At 39.0% G+C, this 24367-nt stretch overlaps 1 protein-coding gene across 1 annotated transcript in view; it reads left to right on the forward strand.

The window, feature by feature from the left end:
* The window catches only part of ASAH1 (N-acylsphingosine amidohydrolase 1), a 55354-nt gene that overhangs the window by 3523 nt on the left and 27464 nt on the right, over window positions 1–24367 (forward strand). The window contains exon 2 of the mRNA XM_025933066.2: window positions 20381–20427. Coding sequence (XP_025788851.1) covers window positions 20381–20427 — 47 coding nt within the window. The remainder of the gene's footprint in view (window positions 1–20380; window positions 20428–24367) is intronic.

Here is a 24367-nt window from a genome sequence, read left to right on the forward strand (position 1 = left end):
TCTCTCTCTCTCAAAATAACTCTCAAAAAAATAAAAAGATAAGTCTGGGTTGGAAGTGAGCAGAGGTGGATATGAGGAGACTAGTCCAGGGGAGAACACAGGTGGAGGGTGACATACATGTGGAGGGTGGTGCAGTGGAGAGGGAGAGAAGTAGATGGTTCCAGAGAAAAGTAGGAGGTAGAATGAGCAGAAGGAAGGATTGGATGAGGAGGAGGGACAAGCACGTTTCTCAAGTGCTCAATAGGCTGAATGGCGGCATCACTGCCAGGAAGCACAGGACGGGGAAACCTGGGGTTGGAAGAATGAAGATTGTTTTTATTCTGGTTATGTGGCATTTCCCGTGGCTCTAGGGTATCCAGCAGGCCTTTGGGACTGAAGCTCAGAAGAGGGAGATTGGGAGTCCCAGGCTTATCACTTGAAGCCTTAGGAGCAAGTGAACGTTGAGCAGAAAGGTGACACAGAAAAGAAGAGGACTAAGCAGGGGTCAGGGCACCTGCACACGTACATGTGTCAAGTAGAGAAGAGATGGCAAAGGTGAAGCAGCAGCCACAGTGGGAAGATGAGTCTTGGGGAGGCTCAGAGGAGAGAGTGGATAGTGGTCTCCCTGTGCAAGATGCCACTGAGATGTCAGGTGTCCGTTATATTTGGCAGTTGGAGGAGATTGGTCGCTTGGCCTGAGCGGTGTTGGGAGCAGAAGATAGCTTGCAGTTGGGCTGAGGAGTGATGAGAAGGAAAGGAATCAGCATGGGAGAGATGACTGTTGTCAGTAATAAATGCGAGCAGATTCCGAAACTGTGTGAAAGTGAAACCCAGTGGCCTAGTACTTAATTGCTGGATCAAATTTATTTATTTTTATTTTTTAATGTTTATTTATTTATTTCGAGAGAGAGGGAGAAGGAGAGGGAGAAGGGGAGGGAGGGACAGAGAGAGGTAGAGAGAGAATCGCAAACAGGCTCTGCACTGTGAGCATAGAGCCCAGTGTGGGACTCGATCCCACAAACTGTGAGATCATGACCTGAGCTAAATCAAGAGTCGGACCCTTAACCGACTGAGCCACCCAGGCGCCCCTAGATCAAACTTCTTTTCATGCATGAACTTCTCGTATGATTAATAACATTGTTGACATGAGCTACTAGGTCAGCTTTTGGCAATGATTTTCACAAAGTTTCCACAAACCACATACACACCTTCTGGCCTGGCCAATATTACTGTACTGTGTTCCCCCAGTACGCCAAAGGAAGGAACACACAGGTGTAATCTCTTCTCTTAGCCAGCAAATACTGCATGCCTACTGTGTGCCAGATTCTGTTCCGGATGCTGGGAACAGGTTAGTGATAGGTATAAGGGTCCTAGCCCTCGTGGAAGGTTTATTCCCCTTCCTTTCACCTGAATGTTCCTAGTTTAACAGTGTGCCATGCCATCAAAGGTGAGAAAACAAGTAAGTTTTGCTTGCCCATTTGAGTTTGTTACATATGCAAGAAACATGCCTTACTCAGTAGGTAAGTGTCTGCTCTGTGGTACACAGAGAACATTTTAAGAAACAAATCTTAGAAAATTGTTGTTGGTAAATTGAAGAATTAAAATTGTCTGGCTAGAATTGTTCGACTTCTTTTCTGATGGTGTGAACACTGGTGTGAGTTACATAATTTCTTCGAGTTACCCTTCATTGTCTTTTTCTGAGTATGTGAATAAGACATGTGCACGAGGACTTTCTGAACTTTTTTGTAGACTGTTCGTGGACTGGTTCGTCTCGCTGATTCTGCAGGACTCAAGTATTTTGAGGACCTGGATGAGTTAGGTCATTCCTTTTAGGCTTGGAGCATTTGAGTTGCTAATGGAAGAATTTTCACTTTCTATGTTGTTTTCCTAAATAATAGTGTGTCCAGTAGCTCTGTAAGTTTTCTTTATGAGTGGGGAGGACATAAAGATTGTTTAATTTCAAAGAGGTTCAAGTTCCTATCAAATAACTAGAATAATCAGAGAATTCACTGACCCAGAAAGTGTTGACAAAACACTTTCCAGAGATTTCCAGCATTTCCTCTGGTGCTAGGAAGCAAAAATGAGAGAGAGCAAGTGAGAGAGAGATTGAGATTCTAAGTTGGTTGTATTTTTTTCCCCTGTGGTAAAGTGCAGCACCATATGCCAGGCCAACCAAATAGCACCTCTACCTATCCCCTAGTTGTAATCTTTACCTGTCACCTATTAATAAAATTTAAATAAATAAAATTTAAATATTTACCTACCTTGATAAGGATGTCTATTATTTAAACTATGTATAGTTAATTTTGGTGATAGTAAGAAACTTTATGTAACAGATGAGATTATTGTAATTCCATTTCAAGTCTCTACATAGATTTTGAAGTGGTCTTTCCTTGTTGAAATCTCCCTTGAAGGTGAGGATACAGCTGTCTCTACTCCACCCCCAAATCTAACCTTTTTGTTTAACATGACTTAGGTGTTAATATCTTCTGAGCACCTGAAATACTCTGGTCTTGAGCTGATGCGTTAAAAAATTTCATTCACATTTAACTTTAACTCTTTCAGCCCGAGTTTATGTAGATGTCATGTCTGTACTTCATGTTTATTTTTTGCTGCCAGGATTATCCTAATACAATGTTTTATTGGCCTCAAAGTCCCACATATATTATGGGGAGACTGCTCTCACCTCTGGGGCAGGTTGATTTCTCTCCTGGACTTGATAGAGCACTTTTAACTTTCCTCACATTGTCTCATAAGAAATATACTTTGTAGTTCGATTTTTTTTTATATTGGCTTTTCCACCCAGCTCATGCAGATAGAATTATTAGAGAGAGATGAGCATTATTACATCGCACTACTAGCTGAGTTGATGCTAGTGATCGTTAAAAGCCCTGAAGGGAATTTAGATTGTTCACTATTAGGAATTAAATTGAGGCATTGGTTTTATTGCTATCTCTGTGGGAAACTTTGTGAGAGAGAGCAGGGAGTGGGGGGCGGAAGCTGGGCCGGGGCTTTGGAGACTGGCTCTGTCTTCACCTGTGTAACCTTCCGTCACGGGTGGAGATGGGCCTTGCATCCAAAACATGAACCTAAAGTTCCTGATAACTTGAAATTCGGTAAAAGGGCTTACACTGGATTTTTATGAATCAAATCACATTTTAAACTAACCAAAAGTTGTGATATTTAGGAGAATCTTATGGTGAATAAGTTAGAATGAAGTAAGAGCTGCATTTCTAAAGTTAATAATTACCCTTATGCAATGATATGTTTGGAAAATTCATAGTTGCAACTTAAGACTTTAAGTAGAGTGCTACTTTTTGGTGTCCTTTTCTGACTTTGCTAGAGAAGGACTGGTGAGTGACGTGCCCTCAGTGCAGTTATATATTGTTGTCATTGTTTGTAATTCCAGTTACTTAACACAGTATAATGTTAGTTTCAGGGTACAATACAGTGATTCAACACTTCCATACATCACCTGGTGCCCATAACAAGTGTCCTCCTTGATCCACCTCCCCTCCAGTAACCATCCATTTGCTCTCTATAACTAAGAGTTTGTTTCTTGGTTTGACCCTTTCCCTTGTTTCTCCTTTGCTTGTTTGTTTTGTTCTTTAAATTTCACATATGAATGAAATCATATGGTATTTTGTTTTTCTCTGACTATGCTTAGCATTATACTCTAGCTTCATCCATCCATGTCATTGCAAATGGCAAGAGTCTGTTCTTTTTATGGCTGAACAATATTCCATTACATATATATTACCACATCTTCATTTACCATTCATCTATTGATGGACCCTTGGGCTGCTTCCATGTCTTGGCTATTGTAAATAATGCTGCTGTAAACATTGGGGTGCATGTATCCCTTTGATTTAGTATTTTTGTTATCTGTGGGTAAATACCCAGTAGTGGAATTACTGGAGCATAAGGTAGTTCTATTTTTAACTTCTTGAGGAATCTCCATATTGTTTTCCAGAGTGGTTGCACCAGTATGCATTCCCACCAACAGTGCAGGAGAGTTCTTTTTTCTCCGCATCCTTGCCAGCACCTGTTGTTTCTTTGTTGTTGATTTTAACCATTCTGACAGGTGTGAGGTGATACCTCATTGTGGTTTTGATTTGCATTTCCCTGTTGATGAGTTATGTTGAACTTCTTGTCATGTATCTATTGGCCATCTGGATATCATCTTAGAAGTGTCTGTTGACTTCTTCTGACCATCTCTTAATTAGATTATTTGTTTTTGGGTATTGAGTTGTATAAGCTATTTTTTTTTTGGATATGTCATTTGAAAATATCTACTCCTATTCCAAAGGTTGCCTTTTAGTTTTGCTGATTGTTTCCTTCACTGTACAGACGCTTTTTATCTTGACGAGGTCCCAGTAGTTCATTTTTGTTTCCCTTGCCTCAGGAGACATGTCTAGTAAGAAGTTGCTGTGGTTGAGGTCAAAGAGATTGTTGCCTGTTTTCCCCTCTAGGATTTTGATGATTTCCTGTCTTACATTTAGGTCTTTCATCCATTTTGAGTTTATTTTTGTGTATGGTGTAAGAAAGTGGTCCAGGTTCATTCTTGTGAGTGTCCCTGTCCAGTTTTCCCAACACGATTTGCTGGAGAGACTGTCTTTTTTACATTGGATATTCTTTCCTGCTTTGTCAAAGATTAGTTGACGATAGAGTTTTGGGTTTAATTCTGGGTTGTCTAATTTGTTCCATTGATCTATGTGTCTGTTTTTGTGCCAGTACCATACTGTCTTGATGATTATAGCTTTGTAATACAGTCTAAAGTCCAGGATTGTATGCCTCCAGCTTTACTTTTCTTTTTCGTGACTGCTTTAGCTATTTGGGGTCTTTCATAGCTCCATACAAATTTTAGAATCCTTTGTTCTAGTTCTGTGAAAAATACTGTTGCTATTTTGATAGGGATTTCATTAAATGTGTAGATTGCTTTGAGTAGTATAGACCTTTTAACAGTATTTGTTCTTCCAATCCATAAGCATGTAATGTCTTTCCATTTCTTTGTATCCTCATCAGTTTCTTTCATCAGTGTTTAATAGTTTTCAGAGTACATTAGTTTTAGTCCTAGGTATCTTATTATTTTGGGTGCACTTTTAAATGGGATTGTTTTCTTAGTTTTTCTTTTTGCTTCATTAATGGGGTGTAGAAATGCAACAGATTTCTATAGATTGATTATGTATCCTGTGACTTTACTGAATTCATTTATCTATTCTAGCAGTTTTTTGGTGGAGTCTTTAGGGTTTTCTATATATAGTATCATGGCACCTGTACGTAGTGAAAGTTTTACTTTTTTTTTTTTTTTTACCAATTTGGGTGCCTTTTTATTTTTCTTTTTGTTGTCTGACATTTGTGGCTGATACTGTGTTGAATAAATGTGGTGCTTGTCTCATTCCTAACCTTAAGGGGAAAGCTATCAGTTTTTGCCCATTAAGGATGATGTTACCTGTGGGTTTTTCATATATAACCTTTATTATGTTGAGGTATGTTCCCTCTAAACCTATTTTGTTGAGGGTCTTTATCATGGATGGATGTTGTGCTTTGTCAAATGCTTTTCTTTGTCTATTGAAATAATCTTTTTCTCTTTCTCTTATTGATGTAATGTATCATATTGACTGATTCGTGAATATTGAACTATCCATTTAACACAGGAATAAATCCTACTTGATCATGGTGAATGATTTTTTTTTTTAACGAATTGTCAGATCTAGTTTATGAGTATATTGTTGAGGATTTTTGCATCTGTGTTCATCATGGATAGTGGCCTGTAATTCTTTTTTGTGTGTGTGTGTGTGGTGTCTGTTTTTTTTTTTTAATTTTTTTTTTAATGTTTATTTATTTTTGAGAGACACAGAGACAGAATGAGAGTGGATTAGGTGCAGAGAGAGAGGGAGACACAGAATCTGAAGCAGGCTCCAGGCTCTGAGCTGTCAGCACAGAGCCTGATGCGGGTCTCAAACTCACGAGCCGTGAGATCATGACCCCAGCCAAAGTTGGATGCTCAACCGACTGATCCACCCAGGCGCCCATCTGGTTTTGATACTAGGGTAATGCTGGCCTCTTAGAGTGAATTTGAAAGTTTTCCTTCCCCTTTTGTTTTGGTAGAATTCACCTGTGAAGCCTTCTGGCCCTGGACTTTTGGTGCTGGGAATTTTTTGATTACTGACTCAGTTTCTTTGCTGTCTGCTCAAATTTTCTGTTTCTTCGTATCTCAGTTTTGGTAGTTTGTATGTTTCTAAGAATTTATCCACTTTTTTCTAGGTTGTCCAGTTCGTTGGCATATAATTTTTCATAATATTCTTCTATAATTGTATTTCTGTGGCGTTGGTTGTTATTTCTCTTATATCATTTGTGATTTTATTAATTTGAGTTATTTATTTTTCTTAATAGGTCTGGTTAGAGGTTTGTCAATGTTATTGATTATTTCAAAGAAGTAGCTCCTGGTTTCATTGATCTGTTCTATTGTTTTGTTGTTGTTGTTGTTTTATTTTTTTTTTTTAGTTTCTGTATCATTGATTTCTGCTCTAATCTTTATTATTTCCTTCCTTATGTTGATTTTAGGTTTTGTTTATTCTTTTTCTAGCTCCTTTAGGTGAAAGATTACTTTGTTAGAGATTTTTCTTGTTCTTGCGGTAGGCCTGTATTCCTATAAACTTCCACTTAGAACCACTTTTGCTGCATCCCAGAGGTTTTGGACTAATGTGTTTTCATTTTCATTTGTTTCTATGTAATTTTTTTTCTTCTTTTATTTCATGGCTGACACATTCATTGTTTAGTAGCATCTTATTTAACCTACATGTGTTTGTTGTGGTCTTTCTAGATTTTTTTCTTATAGTTGACTACTAGATTCATAGTGTTGTGGTCAGAAAAGATGCATGATATAACCTCAATCTTTTTGAATTTGTTGAGGCTTGTTTTATGGGCTAAAATGTGATCTGTTCTGGAGAATGTTCCTTGTGCACTAGAAAAGAATATGTATTCTGCTGTTTTAGGATGGAATGTTCTGAATATATCTGTTAAATCAATCTCTTCTAGCATGTCATTCAAAGCTGTTGTTTACTGGTTGATTTTCTGTTTACATGATCTGTCCCTTGACATAAATGGGGTGTTAAAGTCCCGTACTATTATTGTATTGCTATTGATTAGTTCCTTTACGTTTGTTATTAACTGTTTTATATTTTTGGGTGCATAAATATGTATAATGTTATATCTTCTTGTTGGATTGTCTCCTTTATGATTATGTAGTGCCCTTCTTTGTCTCTTGTTATAGTCTTCTTTTAAAGTCTAGTTTGTGGGGCACCTGGGTGGCTCAGTAGGTTGGGCGACCGACTTCAGCTCAGGTCATGATCTCACAGTTCGTGAGTTCAAGCCCCGCATCAGGCTCTGCGCTGACAGCTCAGAGCCTGGAGCCTGCTTCTGATTCTGTGTCTCCCTCTCACTCTGCCCCTCCCTTACTCATGCTCTGTCTCTGTCTCAGAAATAAACATTAAAAATAATTAAACGAATAAAATAAAAAAAAAAAAAAAAGTCTAGGGGCAGCTGGGTGGCTCACTCGGGTAAGCGTCCAACTTCGGCTCAGGTCATGATCTCACGGTTCGTGACTTCAAGACCCGCATTGGGCTCTGTGCTGACAGCTCAGAGTCTGGAGCCTGTTTCCGATTCTGTGTCTCCCTCTCTCTCTGCCCCTCCCCCGTTCATGCTCTGTCTCTCTCTGTCTCAAAAATAAATAAACGTTTAAAAAAATTTTTTTAAATAAAATAAAATAAAGTCTAGTTTGTCTGATATTAGTATTGCTATTCTGGCTTTCTTTTGACGTCCATTTGCATGATAGATATTTCTCCATGCCCTTTCTAATTTTAAAAAAATTTTATTTATTTTGAGAGAGAGAGAGAGAGAGAGAGAGAGAGAGCGCACAAGCAGGGGAGGGGCAGAGATAGAGAATCCCCAGCAGGCTCCATGCTGTCAAAGCAGAGCCTGACACAGGGCTTGATCCCATGAGCCATGAGATTGTGACCTGAACTGAAATCAAGAACCAGACACTTAACCGACTTAGCCACCAGGTGCTCTTCCATGCCCTTACTTTCAATCTGTACTTGTCGTTAAGTTTAAAACGAGTTTGTTGTAGTCAGTATATAGATGGATCTTGTTTCTTGTTTCTTGTTTCTTTATCCATTTTTATCCATTCCTGTTTTTTTATCTTGTTTTTTTAATCGCCCTGTGTCTTATAATTGAAGCATTTAATCTATTTACATTCAAAGTATTTGATAATATGTATGTATTGTCATTTTATTATTTGTCTTGTGGTTGTTTCAGAAGATTTTCTCTGATCCTTTCTTTGTATTTCTGTCTTTCATGGTTTCCTGATTTTCTTAGTGGTATATTTGGATTTCTTTCTCCTTGTTCTTTGCATGTTTATTAGTGGGTTTTGATATATAATTACTGTTAGATTTGTATATAACCACATCTGAATATAGCAGTCTATATTAAATTGTTGGTTATTTGTGTTTGAACCCATTCCTTAATCCTCTCTAACCCATGTTTTAGATATATGTTATGTCTTATGTCCTTTTACTTTGTGAGTTCCTTGACTGATTTTTATACAGAAATATTACTTTTTACTGTTTTCATGTTTCCTACCTTTATACTGTCACTTTTGGTCTCTTCTGTCCACTCAAAGAGTCCCCTCTAATGTTTCTTGCAGGGCTGGCTTAATGGTCACGCATTCTTTGAGTTTTTGTTTGGGAAACACTTTTTACCTCTCCTCCTAGCTGAATGATAGCCTTGCTGGTTAGAGTATTCTTGGCTGCAGATTTTCCCATTCAGCACTTTGAATATATCCTGCCACTTCCTTCTTACTTGGAAAGTTTCTGCTGAAAAATCTCCTGCTAGCCTTATAGGTTTTCCTTTGTAAGTTACTGCCTTGTTTTGTCTTCATGATTTAAAATTGTTTTATCACTAAATTTTGCCAATTTAATTATAAATAGTCTTGGAATGGGTCTGCTTTTGTTGAATTAAAAAAAAATTTAATATTTATTTTTGAGAGAGAGAAGAGAGTGCAAGCAGGGGAAGGGCAGAGGGAGACACACACAGAATCCAAATCAGGCTGCAGACTCTGAGCTGTCAGCACAGAGCCTAAAGTGGGGCTCAAACTCATGAACTGTGAGAACATGATCTGAGCCGAAGTCAGACACTTAAGTGACTGAGCCACCCAGGTGCCCCTGCATTTGTTGATTTTGATAGGAGTTTCTTTGTACCCCCTGGATCTAGACATCTGTTTCCTTCTCCAGATTAGGAAGTTTTTAGCTATTATTTCTTCAAGTCAGTTTTCTAGCCCCTTTTCTCACTCTTCTTTTAGGAGTCCTATAACATGAATGTTATTACACTTGATGAAGTCACTGTGTTCCCTAAATCTTTTCTAGTGTTGCATATTTTGTCTCTCTTTTGTTCATCTCGATTATTTTCCATTACTGTTTTCTAGATCACTAATTCATTCCTCTGCTTCTTCCATCCTGCTGTTCATTCAATTAACATGTCTCTCATTTCATTTGCTATACCCTTTATCTCTGCTATATTATTCCTTATCTCTGTGTTAAGGGTCTCATTCATGTCTTTCATTCTTTTCTAAAGTCCACTGAGTGTCCTGATGATTGTTACTTTAAATTCTCTATCAGGCATGTTACTTTATATGTGTTTCACTTAGATCTCTGGCTGAGGTCTTGTCCTTTTCTTTCATTTGGGATAAATTTCTCTGTCTTCCATTTTGTCCAAGTGTCTGTGCCTGTTGCTGTGTGTTAGGAAAGTCAGCTATATCCCCTATTCTTGAGGATAATGGCCTTATGAAGAAGAGGTCCTACAGTGCCCTGTTGTATGGTGTCCTCTGTTCTCCAGGGCCTGGTGCTTCCTGGAGTATCTCTAGTGTGTGCTGCCTCTGCTCTGTTTCTGGTGTCCTGGACAGTTTATCTGTGAGACCAGTTGTCTACAGAGGCTCTCTTTGCCTGTTGTGGGCAGTGTTTGGTCCCTGGTCTGAATGTCACACATTTTGACTAGGTGTGCTCTGACCTGTGAAATGAGACCTTTTGCCACCCCTGTTGGAGGAGAAGCTCTGCAAAGCTCCCACTTTGGAAGACGCAGTGTGAGCAGGAGGTTGAGCCAGTGTTCTGGGGGAAGGGCTCCACTGTGTTGAGACTGAGGCAAGCTTATTAGGAGGGGCAGTTCCACTGGTGTGTGGGATCAAGGCTTGGTTTAAGCACCTTAGGTAGTAAGTGTGGGAGTGGTGCTCGTTCCTGCAGGTGGTCCTGTGCTTATGCTGAGGGTCAGGGGAGGGAATAGTGACAGTCGATTCCTTTGTTCCTAGAGGGGTCTCTCTGTGAATGCTGTCTCTCTGGGACATCCTCCTACATGAGTGAATAACCCCCATACTGTGTGTCCCAGGCACTCTTCACATCGCTATTTCTACACAGTTTCTGCAGATTGTTTACCTGCTTTCTGTCCAAGAGCAGCACAATGCCCTCTGGGGTGTATCCCAGCCACGCCCACTGACCCTTAAAACCCCAGGCTTTAAGCCCCACTGCTTGCCAGAAGTCAAAAAATTTGGCCCCTCTTGCTTTCTAAGTCTATTGCTGTGGGGATTTTGTTTTGCCATGTGCTCCCCTGTGTGCTAGTTTGTCACTTGCCCTTCTCTATGACCTTGGCTCCCTTCCCACTGCAACAGCCACCATCTGTTTTTCTCCCATACTGCACATCTCTGCACTTCCTGCCTTCTTCAATGTGGCCTCTTCTCTACCTTTACTTGAGTAGTATTTTCTGCCACTTTTCAGGTTGATTTCTGAGGCATTTAGGATGATTTGATAGTTATCTAGTTGTATTTGTGGGATGAGGAAAGCCTAGGGTCCTTCCACTCTGCCACCATCTTCCTGTGCTTGCTCTGTAAGTTGTTATTTTAAAATAATTTTAGATAATGATGCTTTAAAACACTAAAAAACAATGTCAGAGACTCATTCTTTGAAAATATTCCACATCATGTAAATGAAACATTATTATTCTTTTAAGCATATTTATTTTGAGAGAGCAAGAGCGGAAGGGACAAAGAGAGAGAGAGATTGAATCCCAAGCAGGCTCCACATTGTCATTGCAGAGCCCAATGTGGGGCTTGAACCCATGAACCATGAGATCATGACCTGAGCCAAAACCAAGGGTCAGACACTTAACCGTCTGAGCCACCCAGGCACCTCAGAATCATGTAATTTTGAATTTAATGTTTTAAAATTTCTACCAAAGCATATAGTCCAAGAAAATCAAATGATGTAGATAGGCTTATGATGAAAATCAACAGTCTTCTTGATTTTTTCCATTCCCTTCCCTAGAAGCAAACACTTATAACTGTTAATACTCAGGTGACATTCAGCCAGAACCTATGTCTACTATCACACTAGTAGTTTACAGCTGTCTTTTTTGATTAATTGATGCTTGTGTCATATTGGGGGCAAAAAGTTTTGAATCTCTCCTGATTATGAATATGACTTTGATATGGTTGTGCTCAATTTGTCTCAGCTTTAGACATTGTCTAATACTTCAGTGATGGATAAAAGTTTAGCTTACCTTCAACCATTTTCCATGTACCTTTCTTTTTTTTTAAGTTTTGATATATAACTGACATACCATACAATTCACCCCCTAAAAGTATATGATTTAATGGCTTCAGCATATTTACAGAATTGTGCAGCTATCTCTCCAGATAGTTTTAGAACATTTTCATCATCCCTAAGGTAAGGAAACCTTATCCCTTAGCCCTGACCCTGAAACCTACCCCTCAGCCCTAGGCAACCACTTACATAATTTCTGTCCATAGATTTGCCCTTTCTTGACATTTACGTAAAGGGGATCATAAAATATGTGGTCCTTTGTGACTCGCATCTTTCACTTAGCATAATGTTTTCAAGGTTCGTTCACATTGTAGCATGTATCAATACTTCATTTCTGTTTATGAGTGAATAATTTCCATTGTATGGATACACTACATTTTGATCATCCATCCATCAGTTAATGAACATTTGAGTTGTTTCCATTTTGCCTGTTGTAATGCTGCTGTGAACATTTGTATTTGTGTACGGTTTTTTTGCATGTACATGTTTTCATACTTTTTCAGTTTATACATAGGAGCAGAATTCACTGGATCACATGATAACTATATGTTTAACTGAGGAAGTGCCAGACGGTTTTCCAAAGCAGCTGCATTATTTTACACTCCCACCAGTGCTGTGTGAGGGTCCCAATTTGTCTACATCCATGCCAACACTTGTTTTAGTAGTAGTAGTAGTATTGCTATCTTAGTGGATGTGAAGTGGTACCTCACTGTGGTTTTGATTTGCATTTCCCTACTGACTGTTGTTCCCTATTGACTATTACAATATTCCCTATTGTTTAGCATCTTTTCATGTGTTTGTTGACTTATATTTTCTTTGGAGAAATGTCTCTTCAGATCTTTTGCCTATGTTAATTAAGTTGTCTTTTTCTCACTAAGCTGTAAGATATATATATATTTCTAAGTTTTGCCATTGGCATAAATGTGAGGGTTTATTTCTTGGACTCTGAATTCCTTTCCATTGATTTATCTGTCTTTATACTGATACTGCAATGTCTTGATTACTGTTGCTTTAACAGTGAGTTTAAAATCAGGAAGTGTTAGTCCTCCAACTTGGTTTGTCTTTTTCAAGACTGTTTTGGCTATTATAGGTCCCTTGAATTTTCATATGAATTTTAGGATCACTTGTCTTCCTGCAAAGAAGCCAGCTGGGATTTTAATAGGTATTGCATTAAATCTGTGGATCTGTTTAAGGAGCATTGCCATCTTAACAATATTAAGTCTTCCAGTTTATAAACATGTATGTCTTTCCATTTATTTAGGTCTTTAATTTCTTTTTACAATATTGTATAGTTTCCAGTGTGCAAGTCTTGCACTTCTTTGGTTAAATTTACTGCTAAGTACTGTATTCTTTTTTATACTATTTTAAGTAGAACTGTTTTCCTAATTTCATTTTCAGTTTGTTCATTGCTATTTATGGGATTAATTTTTGTACATTGGTCTTGTATACTTCAAACTTGCTGAATTAATTTATTTTTTAAAATTTTAGTGGATTCCTTAGGATTTCTATGGATTACATCATCTGAAAATGAGACCATTTTACTTCTTTTTCAGTATGAATTCTTTTTATTTTCCTGCCTACTTGCTCTGGCTAGATACTGTAGCACAGTATTCAAGTGGTACACATGGACATCCTTGACCCCTCTAACTTTTTTCTCCCTTCTTCAGTTCTATATACTTTTATTCTTGCATAGTAAACATTAATAACATAATTGTAACTGTAATTGAGTCATCCATTTTTTGTATATCTCCTTTTAAAAAATGGAAATAGTAAACAGTTTAAAGAAGTATGACCTGTAAATATTGGTTATTGCCTAGTGTGCTGTGATTTCATTTCCTTCTCTATAATTCGGAAGCCAAAACTCTAATGGCACTGAAAGTATATTCAACTATATTTTCTGCCAAATATTCATATTCATGCCACATTTTAGTTTGCTTCATGTTTATACCATGGCATGTTTGTACAAATTTTTTCCCTTGGGGTTTCTCATTGTTTTCTTTTCATTTTTTGTCATTAGAAGAAGAAACCAAACCTATGCCATCCTGACTGTACTCTGTATATTGTTCAGCTTCTGACTTATTATCTCAGTATTTATTGTGTCTATTCTTGAAACCTACTGAGTTTCTTTTTATAGGGACCATATTTTTCCAATGCTACGGTTTCTTCCTTTAGTTTCTAGTTGTTGTTTGTTTTTTGTTCTTATGCTTTGTTCTATGCTACTCTCCTTATCCTCAAGTTCTTCCAGCCCTTAAACCATACAGTTTACTGTATGGAGTCCCCCTTTCTAGACACCTATATCCTGGAGCCCTCCATCACCTTTACCACTCTGTAAGTTGGAACCATTATTTTGAGATTCTGTTCCTTCTTTTACTTGGTTTACTTCCTTGTTTTCCTAGAATACGTCTTGAAGTAACTTAAGAAATAATGTGTGGAGGTAAACTGAGTCCTTGCAATGACTTAAAATCAAAGATTCTATTTAAATATAAAAATTGATCATTGCTTGATGAACTGTAAAACTCTAGTTTGAAATTAATTCCTTCCCGAGGAAATAATGGCATAACTCTTTTCTAGCATTCATGTAGCTGTTGAGAAGTCTGATGGGAGTGTTGTTTTTATTCTTCTGTAGGACCCACACCCCAGTTTAGGTGTAGAGGCTTTTATGTTTTTTGTCTTTATTCTTTATGTCTGAAATAGCACAGTAATGTGTCTGACTGAAGGTTCTTTTTTTCAGTCACTTTTTGAGTAATCAGTAGGCGTTTTTATTTCAAAGACACATCTCCGTTCAGCTCTAGAAAATTTTCTTACATAATTTCACTCATAATTTCCTCCCCTTTGTTTTCTGTGTTTTCTCTTTCTGGAAATCCTATTAATCAGTTGTTAGACCCCACATATTGATTTTATGAACATTTATCTTTTTTTTCCTCCTGTGGTTTTATTTTATTTTATTTTTCCTGTATTTTCTGTATGATATTTTCTATATTCTAAGACAGATTTTCTCACCTTTACTTTCCTGTCTTTTTATTTCAGCAGTTATGCTTTTAATTACTTGGGTGACCTTTTTTTCATATCATTCTGCTCTTGTTTCATGGATATAACAATATATTGACTTTCTCTTGAGGTTACTATTTGAGTAATCAGAATGTTGAAGCTGGTAATTATTTGATATTACTTTTTTTTCTGTTCCTTAAATTGTGAATAATCAGAATATTAAAACTGGTAATTATTTGATATTATTTATTTTTTTCTGTTCCTTAAATTATTGGAGTATATTTTAGTTAGATTGTTTTTAATTTGTTTTCTTTGTGCCTAAATATTAGAATAGGAGGCTTTTAGGGGCACCTGAGTGGCTCAGTTGGTTAAGCACCTGACTTCAGCTCAGGTCATCATCTCACGGCTCATGAGTCTGAGCCCTGCTTCAGGCTCTGTGCTGACAGCTCCGAGCCTGGAGCCTGCTTCAGATTCTGTGTCTCCCTCTCTCACTGCCCCTTCCCTGCTCATGCTCTCTCTCTCCTTCAAAAACAAATAAACATTAAAAAAAAAAAAAAAAAAAAGACCTTTACTCTCAGGCAGGAGTCATTCAACTTTTTTTTTGGTGCAGGGCCAGAAAGTAAATCTTTTAGGCATTTTGGGCCAAGAGACAAATAAAGGATATTATGTAGGTACTTACATAATTTCTATATTGCCACAAATTTTCTGTTGATGAAAATATATTAGCAAGTTAATACATTTTTTTGTAACATAGGTCTACTAATGAGAAGAATTGAATTCTTATAGGATGGGCATTTTGCTTATTGGGATTCAGGATTAGTGTCCCACATTGATTGCAAATGTTTATATGTTGTTCCTGCTCTGTATTGAGATTTTACTATGTGTCATATTTGACAGTTTCTTTTGTATGGATGGGATGAATAATAGCTTCCCAAACATGCCCAGGTCCTGAGAAGCTGTGAGTATGTGCTTTTTATGGCAAAGGGGCCTTTACAGACATGATTTAGTAAAGGAGCTTGAGATGAGGACATTATACTGGATTATTCAGAGGAGCCCAATATAATCACAGAGGTCCTTATAAGAGGGAGGCAGGAGGCCAGAGAAGAGAAAAGATGCTGTGCTTCTGGCTTTGAAGATGGAGGAAGGGACCATAAGTCAAAGAATGCAGGTGATCTCTAGAGGCTGGAAAAGTCAGGGAAACAGATTCTGCCTTAGAGTCCCTCAGGGAGCTCTGAGCTGCAGACCCATTTTAGACTTCGGACCTTCAGAGCTATAACATGATAAATTTGTGTTATATTAAGCTATTATGTTTGTGGTAATTTGTTACAGCAGCCATAGGAAAGCTAAGTGCGGCCAAGTACTGCATAAGTCCATTCATGTGTGATTTTAAGGACTCTGCATCTGGGGCACTTCTAATTAATTTTTGGTATGTAGGTAGTAAATGGAGGAGTGTTGGCTGATGAGACAAAGTAGAAGAAGCTGTTGTGAGAAAAGGAGAGCGCCAAGAGGCTCCTGGCTCAGAGTGGCAATTATTCTGGAGGGTCTTATAAAGATAATAAAGGAGGATGAAGGTAGAGTTAAATTGAGGGGTCGGTAAACAGGAAATAACCGCCATCCTGACCACTGCATACAAAACCACATATGGCATTATCACTGGGCAGAAAACTAAACACACACAATCTCTCTCTCCATCTCCTTCTCTCTTTTTTTCACACACACCACCGCAAAGGGTTTCCTCTAAAGAAACAAAAAAGAGTGTAGGAAGAACAGAGGTAGCTTGTATAGGTGTTCATGCTTTACAGCAGTGGCTGGCAGACTGCAGCCAGCTGGCCCAATGCATCCTGCCCCCTGGTTTTTTTTTTTTTTTTTTTTTTTTTTTTTTTTTAAGCTAAGAATGGTTTTTACATTTCTGGAAAATTGGAAGGGGAAAATCAAAAGATTAATATTTTGTGACGTGCAAATGATACGGAATTCACGTGTCAGTGCCCATAAACAGAGTTGTCCTGGAACATAGCCACACTTGTTTGTTTGCTTACTGTCTGTGGCTGCTTAGCATTACAACAGTTGAGTGGTCTAGCAGAGCCTGGGTACAGTGCACTAGGGGCTTTTCCCGGTTGCTTGGCACACTTCAGGTGACGTGCATGCACTTTGAACTCAACAGCATTGTAAGTGCCACATGTATCAATGCACCATGTTATTATTATTTTGTGTGTGCGTGTGTTTTATTTATTTTGAGAGGGAGAGAGAAAGAAAACCATCAGGGGAGGGGCAAAGAGAAAGAGAGAGAATCCTAAGCAGACCGGGGAGACGGAGGGAGGGAAGGAGGGACAGAAGGAGAGAGACAGAGAGAGAGAGAGAGAGAGAGAGAGAGAGAGAGAGAGAGAGAATCCCAAGCAGACCCCATGCTGTCAGCACAAGCCTGATGCAGGGCTTGACCCCACTAACTGTAGGATCATGACCTAAGCCAAGATCAAGAGTCGGATGCTTAAATAAAATGACTGAGTCAAACAGGTGCCCCATCGATGTGTTGTGTTATTTTAATCTTTAGGGGAAAAAAAAGAAAGTTACCAATGCAAACCTATCATGTCGAAACAAGAAAAGTGGGCTTCAAATGTTGTGTCCTTGAGGCAAAGTAGAGAATGGGATTATCTTGTCACTCAACTAGATGACAGCACATCTAGAGTTGTGCTGAAGGAATAAAATACACATCAACTTGGCATGATTAAGCATTCATCACAGTATTCCTATCTTATAGGAAAAAATGATCAGAAAAACAAGACAATTTAAAGCAAAATATCTCATCACAGCAGAATTTATTTACAAATTTTAAAAAGCAAATGAGGCTGCAGTCAAAGTAGGTCTTTAAGTAGCTCATCTGTTATCAAAGCAAGGAAAACTATTTCCCATTGGCAAGTTAATGAAATCACATTTGATTGCTGCAGAAGAAATGCATCCTGAAAAAATTGTGTTGCACTATTAGCCTTTAGATGAGAACAGTTCTCCAGGACTTTGACAGAAACATCCATATCCATTAAAGAACAAGGCAAATTGATTCCCAGTTGTTGATACTGACCAGTTATTGCTATTTATTAAAGCACCATTGCCAATTTGAAACTGAATTAACATCAGGGCATCACTTAGGTGTTAATGTTGTGTGTATAGAGTTTTGTTTTGGAATTTTTTTTTTTTTGCCTAAATAAATGTTATAAATTTATTTTTTATGTTAAAATTTTTTTTAATGTTTATTTTTGAGAGAGAGAGAGCATGAGTGGGGGAGGGGCAGAGAGAGAGGGAAACACAGAATCTGAAGCAGGCTCTAGGCTCCGAGCTGTCAGCACAGAGCCCGACGCGGGGCTCTAACTCGCAGACGGTGAGATCATGACCTGAGCTGAAGTCAGATGCTTAACCGACTGAGCCACCCAGGTGCCCCAATAAATGTTATAAATTAAACGAAAAATGAATAGTCTGCATGGAACAACTATAGGCAAGGATGCTTTCAAAGAACTTGAGAACTTGGTAATTCAATAAGACCTGAAATGGAATCTGCTATTTTGTATAACAATTGACAATGGTAAAAATATGTGCAGAGGAGACAAAGCTTAGCTGGACAGATGTTCAAAGCTTGTGAAAATGCAAGCTGTTTCAAGCTTGTGATTATTACTGGTTGAAAGGTACTTTGTGGAAAATATTTGAATCTGTCATGTGCTAATGAAACCAGTAATATCAACTATGAACTTCTTTTGCTTTCGTAGACTTAACCGTTATCATTTTTTTTTTAATTTTTATAAGACATAGACGCTAAATGTCCAAACTACTGTATTAGTAGTAGTTAGATAGGTTAACAGCGGTGAAGTTGTGCTGCAGGCCAAAATTTTTCCGAACAAGAACCACTGTCAACCAGTGTTACTGAACATTGAATGGCTTTGGACATTAGCTTTTGCCAACTTGATAATAATTCATTATTGATATAATAATATAATAATTCAATATCAAATTGCTATTATTTATTATCTAGTATGTTATGCTGTAGTCATTTAGAAACAGTTTAAATTCTAATGATTGGATTAGCTTCTGATCATTTGGTGCTCACTGCTGTTTCTTAGTGAATTCAGTCTAAAATTACAAGGCAAAACTTGAGCACTTTGATGAGAAACTTATACTGTAGTAAAGTTATTTAGAAAGTTAATGTTTGCATCACAGGTAATGTCAGGGTATATTATATACCTCCTTACTATAAAAAATTAAGACATTATGAAATGAATAAGCCATAGGGATGAAACGTACAACATAGGGAATATAGTTAGTGGTATTGTAATAGTTTGTATGGCGACAGATGGTAGCTTGTGGTGAGCATAGCACAGCATATAGAATTGTGGGTTCACTATGTTGTACACCTGAAACTAATGTGACATTGTGTATCAACTATACGTCAATTAAAAAAAAAGTTAAAATAAGATGTTAGATGTACATTCCTACACAAATTTGCTGCAGGTATATTTTCTGAGCTCATACTTTAGTTCTAGTAGTTCCCTTCCCTATTCCACTTTTTATTGTGGATTTATACTTCTTTTTTTTTTTTTTTAATGTTTATTTTGAGAGGGGGAGAGGGGCAGAGAGAATCCCAAGTGGGCTCCACGCTGTCAGCACAGAGCCCACATGGGGCTCGATCCCACCAACTGTGAGATCATGACCTGAGCCAAGATTGAGTCAGACGCGTAACTGACTGAGCCACCTGGGCGCCCCTATACTTCTTTATAAAAAAAGTTATTTTACTTTTACAATATTGGGCCTGTGGAGAGAAGGAGATAAACATGCTTGCTATCTTGAATTAGTAATAAAAGAATCATAAATCTGTGTGGACTTTTCTCATTTTATGTTAAGAGCTCCTTTTATTTTGCTACCGAGCTTAAAACACTTCTCCCTGAAACCATCTCACTCATTCATTCACTGACTGGCCTCAATGATAGGAGCCACGTTCACCTCTAGGAGCACAGAATCTGGTCATGGAGAGAGAAAATGAATAGTTACACTGCAGTGTATAACTACAGTAATGGAGCTGGGCTCGGTGCCATGGGGAAGGTAGAGGAGAGGATAGCTGTTTTCATAAGAGGAGAGGATAGCTGTGTTCATATGAGAAGTATAGGAAGACTTCACAAAACAGACAGCATTTGAACTGGATCTTAGAACTTAAAGCCCAGAGTTCACTAGGTGGAAAAAAAGGCATGTTAGGCAGCAGGAACAGCATGCTGGGGCGGGGAAGGGTGAGCGATCAGAGGATGTGGTTGCATGTGACTATACGTGGTGGGGGGAGTGGCAGGAAATGAAGCGGAGAAGGTAAATTATGGCCAGATTATGAAGGGCCTATGCAGTGTGTCCTGAAAATCTGGTTTGCGATGCAAATCTCTATCACAGTGGAGTTAGCTCATAAATTCAAGCGATAGCATATTTTGTCAGGCAATTCACTATTCCTCACAAGTCAGCCTATCAGACATGAACGTGTCCATCTACTTTTTACATTTCCTCTTTACTCAGTGTGTTTGCAACATAGAAGCCACATTACAGCACTAGTGCAAACTGAATTAAGACTGAAAATGTACTTCAGTTTGAGACTTTAGAAATTTTCATGGGAGAAGACTTTTAAGAGGTATTGAAATGATATAAAAGGGCAAACCATGCTTGTTTTTTGTCGCCATGACTTTTGACTGTTTTTCAAATTGCCTGTTCAATTTGTGACTTTCTGAAACTTAATTTTCTTTTTTTTTTAGTGGACAGAAGATTGCAGAAAATCAACCTATCCTCCTTCTGGACCAACGTGAGTAAATATCAAATGGTCAAAATGGACTTTGACCTTTAGGGAGATTTTTCTCTATGTAATTAATGATCTCATAAAAATGACAATAATGAACAAAAAATTAAGTGATGTCTTCTGAGGCCTTTATTTTTTCTGAGACAATTATTTTTTTCAAGTTTGTGTATTACATATTTGCCTGTGACCCTGGACAAATATGGAAATACCCCATGATTAAAATGCCCATTTCTAGCCTATCAAAATCAGAGGAAAAAAAATTTCCATTCTCCAGTAAATTCTGTCTACCGCTAAGCATTTTCTCATCCCAACAAGTACAGAGCTGAGGATGACTTTTTTGGTGCCTCAGTATGAACCACTGGATTATATTGGAAAAAGCATAGAGTCTTATATGTGAGACCTTCAAGAAATAAACCCTGGTATGATAATCAAAGCTGTCAAAGACAGCAGAGGATTCAAAAACATAAGGGAAGGAAGGGTCAGTGTCATATTTTAGTGCATTTAATGTTTATATTTTTAATCGAGGTGTATGGCCTTTTCAAATCTTTTGTGGCTAAATGAGCCTGTGAGAAAGACCCAAGAATAGCCCACCCACCCAGAGGGTACAGAATGTGGAAAAAAAGGGAAAGGTCTAGGGAAGGATAATCTTTTTGCCCTGTTTTCCTATTTTCTTTCTTTTTTTTTTTTTTTTTTAACGTTTATTTATTTTTGACAAGCATGAGTTGAGGAGGGGCAGAGAAGGAGAGGGAGACACAGAATCCGAGGCTCCAGGCTCCTAGCTGTCAGCACAGAGCCCGATGCGGGGCTTGACTCACAGACCATGAAATCATGACCTGAGCCAAAGTCAGACGTTTAACTGACTAAGCCACCCAGGCGCCCCGTTTTCCTACTTTCTGAAAGTGGCCTGCTGGGTGTGGGGGAAGGAAGAAAACAACTTGAACGTGTTAGAAATAAATCTGCCGTGGGCGCCTGGGTGGCTCAGTCGGTTAAGCATCTGACTTTGGCTCAGGTCATGATCTCACACTTTGTGGGTTTGAGTCCCACGAAGGGCTCTGTGCTGGTAGCTCAGAGCCTGGAGCCTGCTTCAAATTCCCTGTCTCCCTCTCTCTCTGCCCCTCCCCTGCTCATGCTCTGTCTCTCTCTCTCTCCTTCAAAAATAAATAAACATTAAAAAAAAAATTGAGGGGCGCCTGGGTGGCGCAGTCGGTTAAGCGTCCGACTTCAGCCGGGTCACGATCTCGCGGTCTGTGAGTTCGAGCCCCGCGTCAGGCTCTGGGCTGATGGCTCGGAGCCTGGAGCCTGTTTCCGATTCTGTGTCTCCCTCTCTCTCTGCCCCTCCCCTGTTCATGCTCTGTCTCTCTCTGTCCCAAAAATAAATAAACGTTGAAAAAAAAAAAATTTAAAAAAAAAAAAAAATAAAAAATAAAAAAAAAAAAAAAATTGAAAGAAATAAATCTCCCAATTATTTTACCAGCAAAAAGGAGTTTATTTGGGAACAACAGAGAATTGCAATCCTTTACAAGCAAGCTACAGCAAAACCATAGGCAAGCCTACAGAGCAAAAGAGGGGAACACTCTTTTATAGAGGAGAGCAGGGAGTGGCAGGTGGGGTTGGGGGGAGTTGGAAAGGCTGTTCAAACAAAAAAAGGCCATTGGAGTAAATGGAGTTTGAAGTATAGTGGCTTCTCATTGGCTGATATGGCAGTCCCTCATTGGCTGGGCTGTTGCCAGGGGAGGAAGAAAGGTTTTCTTCCTCCTATGAGATTAGTAAGTAGCCCCTAAAATACTATCAACTTGCCAGGCTCCTTTCTTCCTGCTGGGTTTATAGTTGAGGAGAAGTGAGAGGGCAGGAGAGTTCCCCCAACTGCCTCCCGATTCCATTCTAAATGACGTTTCCTTTTAGATCAGGTGCCCTAAGTATCAAACCTAAATTTGAGCAAACTGCTCCCCGCCCCCATCCCCACCCCACTTTGGAGACTTTATATCCCTTTAAGGCCACAAATTTTAACAGGTGGATGCTGTCTCCTGTGAAGAGGTTTGAGAAGGGGGTATAGAGAAGGAAATCATCTACAGATTTTAACAAAGTAGAGCCTTCAGAAAACTTCCTATCATCCACGTCATCTTTTAAGGTTTGTGAAAAGTAAGAGGGACTCTGCAGAACCCTGGGGTATTTCTGTCCCGGTGTGCTGCTTCCTCCCAAGTGAGGGCAAAAAGATACTGGCTATTCCTACCAGCTAGAATGCAAAAATGCATGGCATCGTTAAATTGTGAAAAATTTGCTTTCACTAGGAATGGATATCAGTAGCATAGAAGGATTGAGAACAACAAGATGCCGAGAGAAAACAATGGTATTTGTTGCTCTTAGGTCCTGGACAAACCTCCATCCTTGGGTATTGGATTTTCTTACACATAAAATAGGAGTATTACAGGGAACTAGTGAAGCCGTGAGCCTTATAATCTATTAAGGGCTTGGTGCTTTGAGGGGCTTCTTCATTTACAGGCTACTGATTAATTCTGCAGAGAGGTTTTGAGGGATCTCTTTGAATCTTCATGGGGAGGTGCACTTGGGATTCTCCCCATATCAGTTAAGGATTTTGCCCATCACGGGGATGGTAGGTAATCCGATAGGAACAAATAATCAGGGTCCCTAGATGCAGCTATAGTCAGGTATGGAGCAAATGAAAGATGTGGAAGTGTCATTGCATCCCCCTGGTTGGCTATTTTGATTACTGTTGTCCAATTCTAGAATTATTTCCCCTTTGGGGAGAGGGAGATTCTGGCATGATGGTTCTGCGAGAAATCCAGGCCCAGTAAGTGAATAGAGGTAGAGGAACTAAGGAGAAAAGGGGCCTATTTCTCAAAGGGCCTAGACAAAAGGGAGTAGCGTCAGAGATGGGAACCTGTTGAGATTTATCAGAGACCCCCACCCCCCACTTGAACTGTTTGGCGCTCTTGAGGCTGAGGCTGCTTTACAGCAGTGGCACTCAGCACCAAGAGTGTGGCTCTGGTCTCACTACAGACAGAGATTCGTTCCCAGTGTGGAAAGTGGTTTCTCCAGGCCAGTTAGGAGGGAGGATCGGGACAAACCCCTGTAGTCCCTCGGGGCCACATAATGGGGAATTAGGAGGACATTGGAAAGACTCCCTAGGGGGCTAACAGCGCTTGGAGAGCTTAAGTTTCTAACAGTCTTTTTTCTAATGCTCTGACTCATTGCAATAACAGCAGAAACTAGGAGGTTTTGGGTTTTGTTTAGGAGCCTTCATTTGCCAAAGTTGAAAATTGAGAATTTTAGCAGTCTTTTTTTCAGGTGACCCACCTAGGATGCCAGTGACCTGGTTTGCCAAGTCCAATCTGGAGTGAACGTAGTTTTCCATTTCATCTTGGTCCTTTCAACTAAAGAAGAAACATCCCACTTCAGGTCATTAATGAACATAGAGTTCAATGCTACCTGGGTGGATTCAGCATCTAGAAGAAAACCAGAACTTTTTAAAAAACAATTTGGAGTTGGGATGCCTGAGGGCTCAGTCCATTGAGTGTCCGACTTCTGCTCAGGTCATGATCTCACGATTCGTGAGTTCAGGCCCCAGGTCAGGCTCTGTGCTGACAGTGTGGAGCCTGGAGCCTGCTTCGGATTCTGTGCTTCGTATTCTCCCTCTCACTGCCCCTCCTCTGCTCGCACTCTGTCTCTCCCTCTCTCTCAAAAATAAATAAATGTTTAAAAAATAATTAAAAAAATGAAAACAATTTGGAGTCTATTACAGTAGCCATGAGGAGATTCATCAGGCTTTTGTGTGCAGGCCTGAATTTTGTTCCCATCAATGGGCTTAGGAAAAGCTACTGTCATTGCTCAGTGCGGATTTCTTGCAAGTGTTCTAGCATCTTGCCAAAAGTTAGGAGTCTGTTTCTCTAAATATCCTTCAGGATGTTCCCAGTGGGCTAGTTTCATC

Source organism: Puma concolor, chromosome B1 (assembly GCF_028749965.1).
Source record: "Puma concolor isolate L17-30 chromosome B1, mPumCon1.1.hap2, whole genome shotgun sequence".
NCBI lineage: Eukaryota > Metazoa > Chordata > Mammalia > Carnivora > Felidae > Puma > Puma concolor.